We start from the raw sequence: 21,159 nt of genomic DNA on the forward strand, positions 1-21,159 counted from the left end.
GGGAGACAAAGTCTCACATCCCAGGCAGTGGTTGGGATTTCTCTGGAGCCAGTGAAGTTGGAGATTTCCTCTGGCTTCCTCTCTCTGGCCTGGTCTTGTCAGGCATTACTCAGGATTAGGATGAAGAAGATCCGGGATCCCAGGAAGTAGTGGGGCTGGTGAAGCTCTCTCCAGTAGCCAGTTTTTCTCTGAAAGTCTCTTTCTTTAAGGACCCCAAAAGAGAGTGATGAGTGGAATAGCCCATCTACTCCTTATTTTGTCCAATTAGGCCTAGTTTCAGCCACACCAGTTTTGGTTCACTGATTTCTGGTTCCCCACTTCTCTTGTTTACCACAATCCTGGAGTTATATCAGTAGGCCTTTCTGTCTTGCTTTTGCACCTTTTCCCATCAATATTTGTTGTTCTAGGTTAATACAACATCTTATTAACTTACACTCACTTTTTGCAGTTGAACTCACAATTAGGATAAATTGGTATGCCCAGTTATCACAATAGGTCAATGGCAGAGCTGACCTTTAAAATTCTTCAAAAAAATTCTTCAAAATTCTTTCTTCTTCCAAATAGCACGTCCTCTGTTTGATAGCCAGTTTTAGCATGTACCAACCCCTTGTATATGGGTCCCTATATCATTCAGACATTTGCACATCACAGGAATTATGTCACCTGCTTTTGGTGAGCAGATGTAGAGCACAGGGGTTCTTCTTCATGTGTGTGGTATGGCAGCCCACACCATCTCACAATCTGCCCTTGGCAGCCTTACATGTATATTAAGCAGGAGGACTGATAAGAGTGAAACTTGTGCGGACCCACAGGTGAGAAAAGCAATTCATGCCCAGTAGAATCGTTAGTTAGATGAAATATAGCAGAGCTTAAAATGTATATATAGGCTTTTCTATGGCGCTCATCACTGTAGTATCAGAGTGCCTCTTAACATTAATGAATTTGTCCTAACAAGAGTGCTGTGAGGTAGGGAAGCACTATTATCCCCATTCTAAAGATGGGGAACTGAGGGACAGAGTGATTAAGTGACTTGCCTAATATTTGTGTATATTGTCATAGGCGGTGAGTTATATGGGCCCGTGGTGCCCATGCTCCACCAATATTTAGGAACATGGGCCCGGCTCCACCACTGTTTGGGCTTACCACGCTTTTGGGGGGCTTCAGGGGATGCAGGGTCCAGGGCAGCCTGGTGGGATGGGGGGGGGGCTGGTGGGATTGGGGGAGGCCTGGTGCCGGCAGCACCGAGCACCCCAGCCCCTGCCCGCCCCGCCCCGCCCCGCCGGGTCCCAGCATTGCTCTGGGGAGGGGGCAGAAGCCGGAAAGAGGTGGGGCAAGGGCTTGTGGGAAGAGGAAGGGAGGCAGGGAGGGGGCAGAGCAGGGGTGGGGTGAGACCGGATTGCTCGCTGCTGCCGGCGCCAGGCCCCCCGCTAACCTCCCAGGCTGCCCTGTACCCCCATGTCTCCCTGAAGCGCGGGGGCCCCCAAGCACAGGGCCTGGGGCGGTTGCCCCAGTCTGTCCTATGGACGGGATGGCTCTGCCTGGACCCCATGTCCCCCTCAAGTGCGGGATCTGGGGCAGTTGCCCCGGTCCGTCCTATGGACGGGACGGCTCTGCTTGGACCCATTCTGGGCACCACCAAAAATTATACAAACCTGGTGCCCATGTATATTGTGTATTTGCATTCAACTATGTAAAAACACAACACACATTTTCCATGTGGAGATGAATTCCCCATTTACTAAAAGCTTTTGCAGTAAAATAATTGAAAGCATGTGTATCTTGCATTAAACACTAGAGCAGCTTGGTACTGTATTAACTATTTTAAACTGCTTTTCTTTGGTGCTAAAGATGAATCACTGTGGAACTCAAGCCCCTGTCTGGTTATCTCTAACGGAGTCAGAATCCATGCCTCCACCTGGTGAGATCAAACAATTAACAGCTTGTGCAACATGGCAGTTTTTCTTCAGCACTACAAAAGACTGCTGCCTTTTCCGAATCCCTGTCAGTGTGAGGAACTGTGGAGAATTCTTTGTTTATTTGCTACAGCCCACCCAAGGATGCATGGGGTATTGTGCAGAAGGTGAGGAAGCACATCCTATCATTCTACAAAATCTGTGTGTGTGCTAGTAAATATTTCTTAATCATTTTTTTGATTTACCATTCATTATTTTAATGTGTTTTTCCTTGTTTGATTTGGCATTGAATGTAAACATTTGAAAATGAAAACATGCATTTTAAATTTTCCTGTAGCCTTTATTTGTAATATTGATAGTGTAGATCAATAATTTGTTGAGATATCATGGTGAGATAAAATTATATGTATGAATATATTTTGTTGAGTTATTGGGTATTTAAAAATACAAGAAATTCAACTTCGCATATATCAGTTATTAGTGGTTTGATCCACTAATAAAATACCTTATTTGTCTTGCTATAACTATATTTTTCTTTCTGAAGAGAATGCGCATTTTATAAAAAAAAATTAAAGTTGGAAATACCAACAAATAACAAATGTATTTGTATAAATGGGGCGTAAAAGAACTGGAAAAGTATCTTTGTAGAGTTCCTGTAAAGACCACCTGTTTGTTCCCAAAGGAATTGCAACTAGGGCCAAATTATCAAGTGTCTGCTAGTATCCTTATTCTGCAATTAGATTTTCTAGCACAGATCCCTATGCTAGTACAGAACCCCATCACATGGGCTACTGGGTCCTGATTCAGGAAAGCACTTAAGCATGTGCTTAAATTGGGGCCTAGATTTGTACTATAAATTTTATACAGTCTTTTTGCAAATGCAAATTTAAAGGCTGGGTTAAGGCCACTTTGAAAATTTGGTCTTTAACGTCATGTTCACAAAAACTCTGATTCAAGTGATTTTGGATAACTAGGGAAAAAGCTGACCATATCAAAGTCTTAGAATTTAGGAATTTGTGCTAATGTACTGCATTAGTAGCAAATCAGAGTAGTCTAATCTATCATGTATGAAAATGTACAGATATTTTACCATGTAGCAATGGTTCTCAACCTGTTAAATACTGTGGGGCGCAGATTGAGAACCACAGCCCACCATCCCCTATGCCCAGAGCCCCTACCCAGAGCAGGGCCAAGAGTAGAGCCCTAGGTACAGGCCAGGCAGCTGGACCCCAAATCGCGCTGCATGGTGGCAGCAGGAGCTGGGACCGAACTCCACGGTGCGGGGCTGGTAGCGCCTGGGATCCCCAGCACCGGGCCAGGTGCAGAGTGTCCAGTGGGGCCGGCAGCCAGCACACGAGAAGCATGGCCAGGAGCAGAGCCCCACCCAAAACCTGGGGCAAACGCCTAGTTCCCAGAGGCACCCTGCCCCAAACCTACCCACAGACTCACTCTCCAGCCCCCTGCCCCACTGCGGCACTCACCAGCCCCCTGCTGGCAGGAGCGCTGGTGCAGGCTGCAAGATGCTGTCTCCCCCTCAGCCAGCTCCAGCCCCTGCCAGACCAGAGCAGCAAATTCTGAATTTTTTTTTGCACACAGCTGGGCTGCAGCTGTATGCTAATTGGGCCACATGAGGAACCTGGGTCGCAGGTTGATAACCGCTTCCTTATATATTATTTAAATTAATACAGATCTGCTAATGCACTAAATCACATTATTTTACAAACAACTTTGATGTGGTATTCACCCCACACTAGAAAAACCAGAAGTACATTTACCTTAAAGGCTTAATGCTGTTTAGTAAATTGATAACAGTCTGAAAGGAACATTTAAAATATTAAACTTACCATGAAGATTTAATAGTTTTATATTTTAAAAAATGAGCTTTTAGTGCTTTTTTAAGGCACTTATACCAAAAACATATTTCAGTGTCCATCAGTGAAAAGGATACTGTTAACATGTTTAGGTCTTTGCATTGACATCAGGGGGCATTAGATTTGTCCCTTTGGGAGTAGGTGTATCAGAATTTGGCACTATGGTCTTACTTATTCCCATTGAAGCCAATGTCAAAATGTTCATTGACTTCAGTGGCACAGAATTAGCCCCTATATCTATACACAGAGAACTAACTATTAAGCCTCGTTTCTGGGGTGTGATAAGGGCAAAGAGAACAGAAATGTTGTAGTTTCAGTGTGAAAGTAACTAAACCCATGCAAGACAACTTTGCATCCTGTGTTTGTTTGGATGAATTCTTCATGAAGATGAGGAAGAGGGTATGAGACACCAGTTAGAGATCTGGTCAGTGGATTCCATGGCACACAAACTCCCATAATTAAAACTGATGTAGGGGAGTAGCAGCAGTAGCTAGTAAAGGGTAACTGCATGGGTGCTCTGAGCCTGAAGCGCGTTTTGAAGCCAAAGACTTTTTTCTGCAGCTCTACTGGGGTTATGTCTACACTATCATTTTCGTCGGCATAACTTGTGTTGCTCAGGGGTGTGAAAAAATACTCCCCCGAGTGATGTAAGTTACACCGACAGAAGAGCCAGTGTGGACAGTGCTATATCAGCGGGAGAGTGTTTCCCGCTGACATAGCTACTGCTGCTTATGTGGGGTGGTTTAATTATGTTGATGGGAGAGCTCTTACCCATCAGCATAGAGCGGCTAAATGGGAGATCTTAGAGTGGTGCAGCTGCATCGGTACACCTGGTGTACTGGTAAACTCTCTAGTGTAGACATGGCCTGAGTTTTGTCATATTTTCATAAGAACAGCCATTCTGGGTCAGACCAAAGGTCCATCTAGCCCAGTATCCTGTTTTCCGACAGTGGCCAATGCCAGGTGCCCCAGAGGGAATAAACAGAACAGATAATCATCAAGTGATCCATCCCCAGTCACCCATTCCAAGCTTCTAGCAAACAGAGACTCTAGAGACACCATTCCTGCCCATCCTGGCTAATAGCCATTGATGGACCTATCCTCCATGAATGTATCTAGTTCTTTTTTGAACCCTATTATAGTCTTGGCCTTCACAACATCCTCTGCAATGAGTTCCACAGGTTGACTATACGTTGTGTGAAAAAATACTTCCTTTTATTTGTTTTAAACCTGCTGCCTATTAATTTCATTTGGTGACCCCTAGTTCTTGTGTTATGAGAAGGAGTAAATAACACTTCCTTATTTACTTTCTCCACACCAGTCATGATTTTGTAGACCTCTATCATATCCCCCCTTAGTCATCTCTTTTCCAAGCTGAAAAGTCCCAGTCTTATTAATCTCTCCTCAAATGGCAAATGCTCCATACCCCTAATCATTATTGTTGCCTTTTTCTGAACCTTTTCTAATTCCAATATATCTTTTTTGAGATGGGGCGACCACATCTGCACACAGTATTCAAGATGTGGGTGTACCATGGATTTATATAGAGGCAATATGATATTTTTTGTCTTATTATCTATCCCTTTCTTAATGATTCCCAACATTCTGTTAGCTTTTTTGACTGCCGCTGCACATTGAGTGGATGTTTTCAGATAACTATCCACAATGACTCCAAGATCTCTTTCTTGAGTTGTAACAGCTACTTTAGACCCCATCATTTTATATGTATAGTTGGGATTATGTTTACCAATGTGCATTACTTTGCATTTATCAACACTGAATTTCATCTGCCATTTTGTTTCCCAGTCACCCAGTTTTGAGAGATCCTTTTGTAGCTCTTCACAGCCTGCCTGGGACTTAACTATCTTGAATAGTTTTGTATCATCTGCAAATTTTGCCACCACACTGTTTACCCCTTTTCCCAGATCATTTATGAATATATTGAATAGGACTGGACCCAGTACAGACCCTTGGGGGACACCACTATTTACCTCTTTCCATTCTGAAAACTGACCATTTATTCCTACCCTTTGTTTCCTATCTTTTAACTGTCCCTCTTATCCATGACTGCTTACTTTGCTTAATAGCCTTTGGTGAGGGACCTTGTCAAAGGCTTTCTGAAAATCTAAATACACTATATCCACTGGCTTCCCCTTGTCCACATGCTTGTTGCCCCCCTAAAAGAAAACTAGTAGATTGGTGAGGCATGATTTCTCTTTACAAAAACCATGTTGACTCTTCCCCAACAAATTATGTTCAAATATGTGTCTGACAGTTTTATTCTTTACTATAGTTTCAACCAGTTTGCCTGGTACTGAAGTCAGGCTTACCAGACTGTAATTGGTGGGGTCACCTCTGGTGTCCTTTTAAAAAATTGGCATCATATTAGCTATCCTCCAGTCATTTGGTACAGAAGCTGATTTAAATGATAGGTTACAGATGACAGTTAGTTGTCCTGCAATTTCACATTTGAGTTCCTTCAGAACTCTTGGTTGAATAGCATCTGGTCCTGATGATTTATTACTGTTTAGTTTATCAATTTGTTCCAAAACCTCCTCTAATGACACCTCAGTCTGAGACAGTTCCTCAGATTTGTCACCAAAAAGAATGGCTCAGGTTTGGGAATCTCCCTCACATCCTCAACTCTGAAGATGGATGCAAAGAATTCATTTAGTTTCTCTGCAATGGCCTTATCATCTTTGAATGCTCCTTTAGCATCTCGATTGTCCAGTGGCCCCCCTGGTTGTTAAGCAGGCTTCCTGGTTCTGTTGCACTTAAACAAATTTTGGTATTACTTTTTGAGTCTTTGGCTAGCTGTTCTTCAAATTCTTTTTTGGCCTTCCTAATTATATTTTTACACTTTATTTGCCAGAGTTTATGCTCCTTTCTATTTTCCTCACTAGGATTTAACTTCCACTTTTTAAAGGATGCCTTTTTGCCTCTCACTGCTTCTTTTACTTTGTTGTTTAGTCGCGGTGACTCTTTTTTGGTTCTCTTACTATGATTTTGAATTTGGGGTATACATTTAAGTTGAGCTTCTATTATGGTGTCCTTAAAAAGTTTCCATGCAGTTTGCAGGGATTTTACTTTTGGTGCTGTACCTTTTAATTGCTGTTTAACTAACCTCCTCATTTTTGTGTAGTTTCCCTTTCTGAAATTAAATGCTACAGTGTTGGGCCGCTGTGGTGTTTTCCCCACCACAGGGATGTTAAATATAATTATATTATGGTCACTATTACCAAGTGGTCCCGCTATATTCACCTCTTGGACCTGATCCTGTGCTCCACTTAGGATTAAATCAAGAATTGCCTCTCCTCTTGTGGGTTCCAGGACTAGCTGCTCCAAGAAGCAGTCATTTAAGATGTCAAGAAACTTTATCTCTGCATCCCATCCTGTGGTGATATGTACCCAGTCAATATGGGGAGAGTTTAAATCCCCCATTATTATTGAGGGTTTTTTTTAATAGCCTCTCTAATCTCCCGGAGCATTGCACAGTCATTATCACCATCCTGGTTGGGTGATTGGTAATATATCCCTACTGTTATATTCTTATTATTCGAGCATGGAATTACTATCCACAGAGATTCTATGGTACAGTTTGGTTCATTTAAGATTTTTACTTCATTTGATTCTATGTTTTCTTTCACATAAAGTGCCACTCCCCCATCAGCATGACCTGTTCAGTCCTTCCGATATATTTTGTACCCTGGTATTACTGTGTTCCATTGATTATCCTCATTCTACCAAGTTTCTGTGATGCCTACTATATCAATGTGCTCATTTAATATGAGGCACTCTAGTTCACCCATCTTATTATTTAGACTTCTAAAATTGGTATATACGCACTCTAAAAACTTGTCACTTTTTAGCTGTCTCCCATTAGATGGTGTAATTGAATCAGACTTTTTTTCATTTGACTCTTTCTCATCAGATCCTACCTATATTTTATCATCTTGCATATTCTCCTCCTAACTAGGACATAGAGAATCTCCATTAATAGATCCTCCCCTAAGGGATGTCTCTGTCTGAACCATGTGCTCCTCTGCACCTCTCGGCTTTCCCCCAGGCTTTAGTTTAAAATCTGCTCTACAACCTTTTTAATTTTAAGTGCCAGCAATCTGGTTCCATTTTGGATTAGGTGGAGCCCATCCTTCCTGTATAGGCTCGCTCTTTCCCAAAAGTTTCCCCAGTTCCTAATAAATCTAAACCCCTCCTCCCTACACCATTGTCTCATCCACGCATTGAGACCCTGCAGTTCTGCCTGTCTAACTGGCCGTGCGTGTGGAACTGGAAGCATTTCAGAAGAAGGAGGTCCTGGACTTCAATCTCTTACCCAGCAGCCTACATTTGGCCTCCAGGACCTCTCTCCTATCCCTCCCTATGTCATTGGTACCTACATGTACCACGACCACCGGCTCCTCCTCAGCACTACACATAAGTCTATCTAGATGTCTTGAGAGATCTGCAACCTTTGCACCAGGCAGGCAAGTCACCATGTGGTTCTCCCGGTCATCGCAAACCTATCTATATATGTTTCTAATGATCAAATCGCCATTACTAATACCTGTCTCTTCCTAAAAAAAGAACAGGAGTACACAAGTACTCCTGTTTTTTTTGCGGATACAGACTAACACGGCTGCTACTCTGAAACCTGTCTCTTTCTAATAACTGGAAGCATACAAGCAAAGTCTTTTTACTTTTATGCTTTTCCTGCTGCCTTGTCTGCTAACTGTTTCCTCGTTAGCACTTGACGGCTGCAAAATGCCAGTTTTCAAAAAGCGATTATCAGTGTGGGATGAGAAACAAATACAAACTTTGTAACATTGGATTATGGAGTAGCATAATCTGCTGCCCATTCTTGCTAACTCATGAGTGTTTCAGTGTGGTTGGATCTCAGTTTTTCTATTTTACCTTGTGATTGACTAGGTGCTTTTTAAAATGTTTCCAAATGTACAAGTATTTTCATGTTTAAGTAAGGCACCACTGCTGTTGTACCTATTAAGAGTCAGGGGAGATTTGCTTGCTGCATGTTACACAAATTGCACAATGGTAATTGCACAAATGCTATATCTCTTAGGCCACTCTTAGGCCATCATTTTTCAAAATTAATCTACATGGAATTCAGCTGAGTCATAGGCCTGAATTACTTCATAAAGCATTTAGAATTTTATTCAGAAAAGCCTCCCTATTCAGGAGCGTGCTTTAGCTCCTGGTTAGTCACTAGCCAAAATCCACAGGTACACGCTGAAAGACAGTCTCTGTATTAGCCAGGGTGGGAGGGCAGTGTGGGTGCTCCATGCCCCTGCCCCTTAACACAATCTATTTATTTGATCTGACCATCTTAGGGTTTTGTACTGACTCCCATCACTGTACTGTGTGATCCTGATTGCGAGGATTGATCTGTTTGCAGATACCAGAGTTAGCCTTTAATTAGTGTTTTGATTGTATTTATCATTACTTAACATGGAGCAATATTTTAAGAGCTGGTGTATAATTAATGTATTTATAGATATAGTACTTAAGCAACTTTTTTATTGTTGTTTCAGAAGCAAAACCACAAACATGTGATCCCGGGGAAGTGAAAACTCAAGGTGTCTGTAGTAGTAAGTATTTAGTCTTGACTTTCATGATTTTCTTTATAACCAGGACCTAATAATTTCAAGATTTTGTTATATTTTTTATGTTTGTTGTTGGTAAATGAAGTATCTTGTCCTTTTGCCTAGAAGAAATTAAAACAGCACCATTAGTGATCAGGTAAGAAACAACTTGTGTCTCAGGGTACGTCTACACTGCAAAACAAAACAAAACAACTATGGCAGTGAGCCTCAGAGCCCAGTCAACTGCTTTGGGCTCACGGAGCTCTCGCTACAGGGCTAAAAATAGCAGTGCAGGTGTTCCCACTTGGGTCTGAGGCATTCTGAAAGGAACATTAAAATATTAAACTTATTTTTCAGGTTTAATAGTTTTATAGTAAAAATTGAGCTTTTAATGCTTCTTCAGGCGCTTATACTAAATACACATCTCAATGTCTATCCGTGAAAGGGATACTGTCAGCATATTTAGGACTTTCCATTGCTGGAGGGGATTGGGGGGTTCCAGTGTAGATGCACCCTTAGTAAATATTTCTGTTTAGCCATAATCTATTATATTTATATTTTTTATAAATCTGGGGTTGCACATGTGCATCTGGCAATGTTTTCCGTGGAAATCCTTGGGGGCCTAAGGTCTCTCCATGTGATCTCTTGCAGGGCCTTAGATTGTAATTGCTGTGTAAAATGTGATTCACATTATGAATCCATACACAAGTACTAAATAAGTAATAATAATGGTTAATAATGTTGATTTACAAGTTACTTTGATTTGAAGATTCCTTTCATACCTAAATGCTGGCTCTCAACAATACCCCTTTCCTTGCAAACTCTGCTGCCTGCATACTGTCCCACTACACTTAGACCATTCTTAGTTTTGTATACAGGCTAAGTAATTGTTCCTCTCAGCTATTCAAATTGATTTGTCCATTACTTTTGGCTCTCTGGCAAGATTTTGTTGTTGGCTTTTATTTCACTCTGTTTTACCTTCCTCCCCTCCCCTCTCTTGAAGCAGTGGTAGTTTTGCTATCCAAATGTTCTTATAAAGAAAATAGCAAATCTTCTTTAATTCGTTCACCCTTCTCTCCAGGCTATGAATAATCAATATCTAAAAAAGGAATTTTCTTACTTTAATAACTAGCAAAAGGAAAAAATACATTTTTTTCTTGTTGTGATTCTCACCAGTTTTCTTTATTTCACTGACTTTATAAAATGTAATCGCAAAAGAAGTCTATATATGGAAAGAGTAAATGTTTTTGCTTTTATAACTGATATTTAAACTTTCTCAGTGTGAGTTCAGTCAACATAAACCAATATTGATTCTTCTCACAATGAAATTCACAAATTATGTTTTTGTTTTGTTTTTATTTGTACATTGTATGTTTTGTGGTAGGTAGACTGTCTCCTTCATCATCTCCATCCCCATCACCACCACCTCCTACTTCACTTGAAATTGTGGCAGAGTTGGTTGAAGCCAGTGTTTACTTAAGGTGTACTTTTGATGTTCCTCTCACAAATAGTTCAGTGGGATTTATTGTAACTTGGTCCAGGCTTGCTTCTGAAGACTTCAAAGAAGAACTGAGACAAGAGACAACAGTTCAGGCATTCTCACTGTTAGAACTGGATGGCATAAAGCTCAGACTCGGAGACAGGGTATGTTTAATAGAATCTTTTTGTATATTTGTAAATATATTATTTTCCTCAATGCCCATTTTATTTACCAACCTATCATTTCATATATGCTCAGCAGATAGCAACAGTAAATGTTAAAGGCAGGGTACCAATGTGTTTCTATATAAATTTTCTTGGCAGCAGTACTGTGCCTGCAGTTGTTTATAATCAGTGATACCAATATGAGTGCAGAAACCTCGTGGGTACATCAGTAGTGATTATTGCCATCATGGTCTTGGGGCTGTCAGTGTATGTAAAGTGTGCATTGTGCCCCTGTTAGCTTGAACTTGCATCTTTGCTACCTTCTACTGTGAGTTTGTAAAATCCTGTAAATTAAATGAGTTTGGGATGGATCAGTACGTAGGTAAGAGCCTAGCTGCTGCAGCAAGTGGTACTGGTGATTCAGCACCAGGCTGTTCTCCTCCTGAATTAGTAACAAACCACTGCCCTAATATGATGGTCAGGGCAGTGTATTGTTGGAGGATCTGTCTTTTTGATTAGATGTAAAGTGAAACACTTGACCACTCACGAACATTAAGGGCTTGGTCCTGTACCATTAAAACCAATTCAAGTTATGTCGTTACTTCAGTGGGAGCAGGATCAAGACCTCAGATCCCCTAGTACTTTTTATAAGAACAGAGGTGTTAATCCCTGAAAAACAAGATGCTTTCTACCCATAAATGTTAAAATGAGGGTTAATGCTCTCTCCTCACCCCTCCATAGGTGCTGGAACTAGGGGTGCTGGGGGTGCTGCTGGCTTGAAGTGATTTCCATCCATTTGGTTCAATGGATTTCAGCACGCCCACTATACAAATTGTTCCAGCACCCCTGCACCCCCGTCCAAAAAATAAAAGATGTAAAAACATTTCCCTACCATTTTACCTGGGCTGTTTGGTAGTGACATTGCGTTAGTAGCCAATCAGAAGGCCAGTTGCTTAGTAGTCATGGTAAATTGCCAATCCTACATAGGCCACATGGTCATCCAAAAAACTGTTGCTCTGTTACTCCTGTTTTACCTTTGTTCACAGATCTTCTGTAGCAGTTCTACTTTTTTCTTGGGAAAAACAGATATACAAAGCCTACCTGTTGAGAGCAGTGAATTTTTTGCTGGCATTAAGGTACTTTGGAAAGGAAACAATATTCTACTCTATTGCAACAGAAGCTTTTCTAATTATTGTTGTTAATTACAGTTGTAGTAATAGTGCATGTATTCTAAAAGATTGTTATTTGCCTATTAAATACTCTAGCATCAGTAGATGATGAAAGAACTCAACTTCAAATGCTTTTATTTCTTTTGTGCTTTTTCATTCTAATCACACTTGCTAAAGATGCTAAATGAAGAGAAGGTGGGACCACGTAAGCAACAAGAAAATGTATGATCACTGGACACTCCAAATGGATTGATAGTGAACTAATAAGTAACAAAGCTCAACTCTGCTGAGCTCAAGTTCCACAGGTGGTGGGGGAGCCAAAGGTGCCTCTTAAGCTACTTTTATGCCTCTGCAGTCACTGATGCCAGCTAGATGCCCCCCCTAGGGACTGTTCCACTGACTTATATACATGCTTAACTTTATGCACTGTGAGTGGGATTACTCACAGTGTATAAAGTTAAGCACATGCATAAATCTCTGCAAGATAAGGACCCATGTTAGCCCCATGTTCTACTAAGGTCTGCAGTGTGCTTTGTAAAATATAAACATATTTTCTTTTCCACACAATTTTACATGCACAATTGGACCTTATATTGATAGCCCAATTTAAGGTTTCTTTGTAAATTAGCTCTAACTATATTCTCTTATGTGTACTATACAAGGATCTATATTGCTAGTTTACAGAGACAGGTTCTAGGGGAAATATTATGTTTCATTTTCTTCAGGATTTTGCTTTCACTAGGAGACAACTTTATAGACAACATATTTGTTTTATACAGCTGTAAAAACTGTATTTTAACTTTTCAAAAGTTATACAGAAAATGCAATTTTGTGTTATTACGGTAGTTCACACAGTAAGATAATCTCAAGTAAATATTTGAATTCTTAGCATGCTTTTTTATATGCCAGCTGCATCCTGAGTCACTGAATATATCAGAAGATGGAAGAGAATACAGACTGACAATAGAAAGTAGAATTCCTATTCCTTGTCCCAAATTTAGCCAACTTGAAAATGACTGCAAAATCTCATTAAAATTAAATACTATTGATGAAGGTAAGTATTGTCCTAATTTTTATTAAGTTTCCCACTTTGAATATGCATTTCTAAACCTTCCCTCTAGATTTCAGATGTTTTTGGCGTTGTCATAAATTATGTGATATGTTATATAGTATATAGTAGCACAAAAAAGTCATAGGTCAAATCTGCTTCCATTCAAGGTCTTGGGAAGCAAAGGGCTAATCCAACACCCACTGCAATTAATAGAAGGCTTTCAATTGACTCCAATGGGCAGTCCATCAGGCCTCCTGCCATTGACTTCAATGGGAACAAACTGGACCCTGTGTTTGCACATTGCTAATTTTGTCACATCAGCCAGTGCAAAGAAAATTCAGAATGAAGGATTCTCTCCATGACTCATTGCATTGCTCTTAACTAATATAGCACTTAGTCCTGCAGTTTTAACTCTTAGCCATTATTATATTTTTTCTGTAGTCAAGCAGAACTCCTGTTGACTTCCATGAAAGTTTTGCTTGGGGAAAGACTGTAGGACTGGACTTGTGGTTTTGTGTATATGATTATAGATGTAGAATCCAAGACCAATAGCTTATCTGTGCATGGAGATCCAGGTAGCTTTAGCATTACCAAAATATCAGGAAAGTAGAAGGCCTTACTCTTTCATTATTTACTTACACAGTACCAGCAAAATGTTTATTGTCTACTCAGGCAAACACTAAAGGGAAAAAAATCTTCTGATTTGATTTTTCCTCTAAATGAGTCACTAATGATTGGTTTTCATTAAAACAGGTAAAGAGCAGCTAGGCTTAAACTTGGCTCTTTCTTCTTGTGATGTGGATCTTCTTCAGAAACCCTGCATTAATGGAATCTGTAGCCAGGTTATTGTTTATTTCACTGCTGTGACAGATTTTGCTCAGGATGGAGACAGAGTTACCAAGATTATGGTGGAACCTATATTAAGTGACAATTTCCTGTGGAACCGCTACATCCCAGAAGGCATACAGGTTGCAAACCATCATGTTAAAATCTTTTAAAAAAGATAGGGCCAGCACCTCAGCTGGTATAAAATGTTGAACCTCCATTGGCTTCAATGGGTTGTGTTGAGTCACACTGTAATTTCTAATGGAGTAGTTTTCCATCTTAACATTTTCATTTGAATGGAACTATTTTTCTTTTGAATTAAAAAATATTAATATTTTAAAGCTAACATGACCACTGAGAATAGTAAAAAATGAAATTTGGAAAGAGATTTGAGAATGGATTAATTATAAAGCAAACTGGTGTTTTAAGATCAGTAACTAATATGTGATATTAGTATTAGTACATAGATTATGGAATGTATTGCCTGACTTGATAACAGTTACTTACTGTGAATCTCTTTGTTTTGAAGATTACAATAAAGGATCTTCCCTCTGCCTACTGCTACTCATTTACTGACCCACATATAATTACATTTGATGGCAGGTAATCACTGGATTGCTACGTTTAATTATAAGTGATTTCATGAACTTATATTAGCAACACTGTTAAATTGTTTATTGTACATTTCCCCCCTCTCCTCCACACATTCATCCCCAAAACAATAGGGATAAACATGTTTCAGTTTGTACAGGCTTCATAGTAATGCTTCTATTATTTGTATTTCTGAAGACAAAATGCTTTTCTTCGCTGCATGGCAACAGAGTGAGGCAAATTGTATTGTTCCCTGTGAAGTGTGGCTGTGGTGGAGCATGCCAGCAGAGGAATGGTGGCTACCTGTAGCTCTTGCTCACACTCTCTATATGTGTACAATAAAACACACACATTTCAGGAGGATTGGCTGAATGGGAGAGGTTGAGACGGTGAACAGCCACTCCATCAGCACAATCTCCTAGCAACTACCTATAATTTACTTAGCAAAGTGCTGTATGGGTTACTGCTGTTTGCGCCAGTCATATACCCAGCTGCCTCTCACACATCACCACAAAGCCTTTTCACACAGGGACAGAGCAGCTTCTGTGTCCTCAATGAGTGCAAGTTCTATTGTACTTTTCCCTCTTCTATGGCATTTCCACTGCATGGGGAGGGTCAAGGCAGAAGAGAATCCATGCAGGAGAAACTATGCACCTCCTGATCACCACAGAAAAAACTTCCCCATTGGTTCTTGTCAGGGTAACAGGGCCGAGCAGAAGGGAACATGTGGCCCCCAAACTGGATGTTCATCGACACATAGTATGGAGACACCGAGTGAACCCCATATAGGAAGGGAGAAATGCATCTTCTCTTACCAGGATTGGGTCAGTTACAGGATGGCCCTACAGTGTATATTGAGGCTAGGAGATTCCTTCCCTGAGTCCAACTGTATTGCAGCACAGTCTCACATGAGCAGTAGATTTTATTAGCATGTTCATCACAGAGGGCCTTATGTTACTAGCAATAAAAAACAATGAGCTTGATTCTGTCATTCCTACTTCAGTGGGAGTTAGCTTCACAGGACACTTCTCTTCCATGGGCAATTTAACCAGGGAGATACTGCAGGATTGGGCTTGTTTGTGATTTATAATGGCATTCTCTTGCTGAAAGCATGCTGCCAAAAAGAGAAAGGCTGATGGTTTGGAAAAAACAATGCAACCTCTTTATTTACAAGCTGGGAACAAGAAGTACAGGGCGATTGTCTTTAGTGAATCACTAGCTTGTACCTTGCAAACCCGGTAGAGTGGCCATCCCAACCACATATGCACTGTGTTTACCAGGTCACTGTGCATATAGCAAAAATCAAACACTGTGTATGCCTTAGTTAAATTTCAGACACTATATATGTCCTGACATACTGTTAGCTACCAAACAATCTTCCATTTGTTTAATTGAATACCAGTAAATTGAATGCTTATCCTTGTAGGAACAGAAAATTCCCTCCTGAGAAAAAAGCCACGACTTGTGTTTAAGCTAAATCATTTTTTGTGTCTCCGAGAATATGCACATTGCTGTTCTGTTTCTGTTGAGTTCAAAATGACCCTTACCCAAGTCTGTGATCCTCTAAACCAGGGGTCGGCAACGTTCAGCACGCGGCTCGCCAGGGTAAGCACCCTAGCAGGCCGGGCCAGTTTATTTACCTGCTGACGCGGCAGGTTCGGCCGATCGCGGTTCGCTGTCCCGGGCCAATGGGGGTGGCAGGAAGCCGCGGCCAGCACATCCCGCTTCCTGCCGCCCCCATTGGCCCGGGACGGCGAACCGCGGTGAGTGGGGGCTGCGATCGGCCGAAACTGCCGTGTCAGCAGATAAATAAACTGGCCCGGCCCGCTAGGGTGCTTACCCTGGCGAGCCGCGTGCCGAACGTTGCCGACCCCTGCTCTAAACCATTTTTGTAAGTGATATTTACACACTTCAGTAACACCCCCCACCTGAAACTTTAGGCTCCTCCTGTTCAAATCATTTAACCCTTTAGAGGCACGCAATGGCGGCTCCCATATCAAAGGGTGGAAAGTGCTTCTCTTGACACCAATCTTTGATGTAATCCCCTTTTGTCCTCCTGGCTATCTTTCCACACATACATACACTCCCCACTTCTACACCACCTGCCCATCCCTCCACCCTCCAGGATGTTGTTCTGCACCTCCCTCTGTAGCTCAAGCGAAGTCCACTTTTGAATAGACTCTGATCTCTCTTATTTTAAATTTTTGATTTACAACTGTCTCCATTTAACAAGTCATTATGCTGATTTCTAGAACAAAAAAGGTTTTTTAAATTCATTTTTAACTTTAATGTTTGGCTTACTTAGAGCATGGAGATAACTTTGAAGGGGAACAATAGACAATGCAAATAAAGTGTTAGAAATTTGTATCTTATAGAGGGAAAGTTTTTGACAAAGCATGTTGCAGCTTTTTATTAGACTTTAAGATAATGTCACATGCTTTCTTTTGCTCCCAGGTTGTACGATAATTTTAAAACGGGAACATTTGTGCTCTATAAGAGTACATCTCGGGATTTTGAAGTTCATGTGCGCCAGTGGGACTGTGGCAGCCTTCACTTCCCAGCATCATGTAACTGTGGCTTTGTTGCCAAAGAAGGAAGTGATATTATTGCATTTGACATGTGCAGCGGTCAACTACATGAGTCACAGCCACATTTATCTGTAAAGAGTAGAGACATAATGGGAAGCAATATCAGGATCACTGAATCCTATCTAGGAAGAAAAGTCACGGTATGTGGTAAATATTATTTGCTGTGGTGTTACTCATTTTGGAAGGTATTTCTGCCAATTCATACTGCCAAAGCCTGTGTTATCTTCTGTAGTGAAACAATTCAATAAAGCCTGTTTTACAGCTCTAATCCCATTGAATCAAAGGGATAAAATATCCTCCCAGAACACATGCATGAGTCCCACCACTGCTCTTGGAAATTACATACACATGTCAAGAGGAGATTATCCTTTGAAGCCTGAATTACAAAGAAAATGTTTAGGCCTCCGTGCTTTATAAGTTTAGATATACCAGCTGCATGACAATTTTAGTAAATTAAGAATCAAGAGCAACATTTTCAAATGTGGGTGGCAAAATCCACATTTAGGTACTGAAATAAAAGTGGCCAGATTTTCATTTATGTTGCATACTTCATTTGAAGAGCCCAAATATTAATCAATTAATCAATACACTTCTATAAGCTAGAAGATAGGGAAACTGAGACACAGAGAGGTTAACCAGCTTGCCCAAATTTACTCAGTGAGTCAATGGCAGAATTGGGAGTGAAAACCAGGAGTTGTAAAGTCCTATGTCCTTGCTTCAACTACTAATCTGGTGCCAGTCACCTCCTCTACTAATATCTACCATGCAAGAGGAACACTTTTTGCTCTTCCATGAATGTACAAGCATCCTTATTTTTCCTTTTGACTAGAGCTCAGTGTTTCTGATTACAGAAGAGATAAACCAGTTTAATGAAGCATGATTATGTTCTTTACCTGCTTGCTGCAATTTAATTATCAACTTTTTTTCTAATAAAGCATTAGACTAGCATAAATATTGCTTAGCATTGAAGAAAAATAATTATGGGTAAAGCATTGTCACTTTATCTACTGAAAGACTGTCCCTATTCAAATCCAGTGGCTGGAAGTTGAAGGTAGACCAATTCAGACTGGAAATAAGACACAACTTTTTAACAGTGTGGATAATTAATCATTGGAGCAATTTACCAAAGCTTGTAGTGGATTCTCCATCACTGGCAATTTTTAAATCAGTATTGGATGTTTTTTAAAGAATGTGTTCTAGTTCAAACAGGAATTAATTCAGGGAAGTCCTATGGCCTGTGTTATGCAGGAGGTCAGACTAGATGATCACCATGGTCCCTTCTGGCAATATTAATCTATTAAAATATCTTATTACATCTATCCAGAAGATTTTGCTCTTAAAACACATCGTTCCTTTTCAAATAGATTGCAGAGATGTTTGAACTAAAATAATAAACTCTGAGATTCTCTTGAGATATTCTGGAACATTTAGGTCCAGCTTCTCATGTGTAGAAGGTGACTTTGCACCATATTACCAGCAGATTCTGGACTTAAAACCAGCACAGCCAGGTTGAGGGTGACCCCAGTGTTAGGTGATCCTCTGGTGGCACCTGTATCTCCCCTTCCCTGGTGCCAGCATATAAAGAGTGACTTGATCTTCTCTATGCTTAGCTGATCTCTGGCTCCTTGTGTTTTTGGAGCAGTTGGTCCTCCATTTTATTCCTGCTAACAACCATGAAGTCCTACAGGACTACAATGTATAATATATCTGACCGTCATGAAGGTTATGTGGCCATGAAATCACCACACTGGCTTGTAGGGTTTGACTGTGAGATACAATATGAAAATATTTCTGGAAAGGTTAGTCAGATGAAGAGTTTAACTGCTATATACCTGGCACTTCCCTATTTGTTTCCCCTGTTGTCTGATATTTTATACCTAACAATTAGTTGTGTCTATTTGTTGTGGTAATATCAATCTATTTTTAGATCTCATTTTCTTCTGGAGCTTTCATTCGTGCCGATGTGAGTGAATGGGGAATGAGTGTGACACTCCGGGCACCCAGTTCAGATTATAAGAACACTTTAGGACTTTGCGGCACATTTGATGGAGATGCAGAGAATGACTACCACACTGTGAATAGGAAAGAAATCCCAAAGAATTCTAACGCTCATCTTACTTTTATTAATGAGTGGAGGTAAGAAAGACCATTTATTTCAATCAATTCCCTGCAGAAAATTCTTCATTTCCAATTCAGCTTTTCCCCTACGTACTTTGAAAACCTGTTTTATTACAAAATCTTCCTAGCTTTATAGGTTGATATTTAATCATGGAAAGAAACTATAGAAATGTAATTATCTTATGACACTAATTATTGATGTGACAAATTAATGCTTGAGGATTAATTGCTATTTAGTATTTGTTAAAAGGCTATTAAACAATATAACCAGCCGTACCACACAAACCAATGTATTTATTCATGCTTTTCAATCATATTGTCAAAATGTATTCTCATGGTTCGGTAATTTCTATAGGTCACTTAAAATTTTGAAAGGCTATATGGTGATATTCAGTATCTACTATAATCTAGGGTCCAGTGGTATAAACAACACTGTGGACTTCTAAAATAAAAGAATTCAACGATATAACAATTTGCAGTATATTCATTTTTCTTTTCTCTTCTTTTATAGAATTTCACCAGGAGACAGTTTGTTTGACAAAACACCAGGTTCTTTAAGTTCATCCAAGAAAACACCCTTCTGTAGTTGCACAGTTGAGGATGCTGGATTATATCAATCGGTGAATAAATTGGATTCTGTTTCTCAAACAGAATCTGCTTCATCTTGCAAAGAAAGTGAAAATGTTAAGTTTCTTTCTTTGATACCAGGACTGGATGTCACTGCTGAGTATTTTAGCTCTGTTGATCTTATCAGGCACTTAAGCAGACGTGCATCTTCACATGAAAAGGATTCTTCTGCTCTTCTGTCAGGAGAAGACCAGTCTGTTAATCAAACCAAACATCACACACAAACCCTAGCACATACAGCTATAAATTCAAGGGAAGACACTGGAACAGAAAAACAAGGCTCATTGAGCTTGGGAAGTAGAAGAAATAAACAGAAGTATGACAGCCATCTCCACAAAAGACAGCCTGTCAGAAATAGATGGAAGCGCCAGCATTATTATGAATACCTTTCTGTATTTCCATTCCAAAGTCTCAGCCAAATGGACCTGGAAGGGTTTACCTATTTTTTTCCAGAGGACCATATCCCTGACACACACCAAGAATTTTTTCCTTCTTGGCCCACACCTTCTGGCCTCACTGAGTCCAGTGCCTTGGCACTATGCAAGCAAACAATAGCTAACTCCAGCATAGGAAGAACTTGCACTGCTCTTCTTGGCAGGCGGATAGAGGATACAGTAGATATGTGTGTTAAAGATCTGTTGCTAAAGGATGATCTCAGCTGGTCAGAAGCAGGCATGGCCCTGTTAGAGAATGAATGTGAAAAGAGGGTTTTGGAAGAAATAAATTACAACACACAAGGATTTCAGGGGTCAATTGAAGACCTTCTCTTAGCATTAAAATGCCCCAATCTCTGCAGTGGTAATGGACAGTGTGTAGAATGGGGCTGTGCCTGTTTTCAAGGCTTTAGTTCCTATGACTGCAGTGTGTTGTCTGGTAAGTAGAACTGTACAGGAATATTTACTCATACAATGTTCTTGGGTTTTGTGCCAGACTGGCTCATTTTATTGCCTTTCTCCCCTGCTTTTGCACACTGACAATTATTCCCTACAGTGGGCCTACTCATTATCCCACAACTTCATTCCAATTACAGCTATATGTGTTATCTGTTCTGCCTCCTTGTTTCCCAAGGGCAAGCCACAGACTCAGTTTCTGGCATGTCAGAATTAAAATGGTGACGACTGTCACTGAATATACAATCTAAACTACTAACTGAGGAGAGAAGCAT

General features: G+C 40.4%; 1 protein-coding gene across 1 annotated transcript in view; it reads left to right on the forward strand.

Annotated features, from left to right (window-relative positions):
- The window catches only part of VWDE (von Willebrand factor D and EGF domains), a 69,217-nt gene that overhangs the window by 16,424 nt on the left and 31,634 nt on the right, over window positions 1-21,159 (forward strand). The window contains exons 3-12 of the mRNA XM_054019118.1: window positions 1,849-2,080; window positions 9,331-9,387; window positions 10,766-11,025; window positions 12,072-12,161; window positions 13,104-13,248; window positions 13,999-14,213; window positions 14,600-14,673; window positions 17,116-17,389; window positions 19,177-19,385; window positions 19,879-20,867. Of these exons, the coding sequence (XP_053875093.1) occupies window positions 1,849-2,080; window positions 9,331-9,387; window positions 10,766-11,025; window positions 12,072-12,161; window positions 13,104-13,248; window positions 13,999-14,213; window positions 14,600-14,673; window positions 17,116-17,389; window positions 19,177-19,385; window positions 19,879-20,867 (2,545 nt within the window). The remainder of the gene's footprint in view (window positions 1-1,848; window positions 2,081-9,330; window positions 9,388-10,765; window positions 11,026-12,071; window positions 12,162-13,103; window positions 13,249-13,998; window positions 14,214-14,599; window positions 14,674-17,115; window positions 17,390-19,176; window positions 19,386-19,878; window positions 20,868-21,159) is intronic.

This window comes from Malaclemys terrapin, chromosome 2 (genome assembly GCF_027887155.1).
Source record: "Malaclemys terrapin pileata isolate rMalTer1 chromosome 2, rMalTer1.hap1, whole genome shotgun sequence".
Lineage (NCBI taxonomy): Eukaryota > Metazoa > Chordata > Testudines > Emydidae > Malaclemys > Malaclemys terrapin.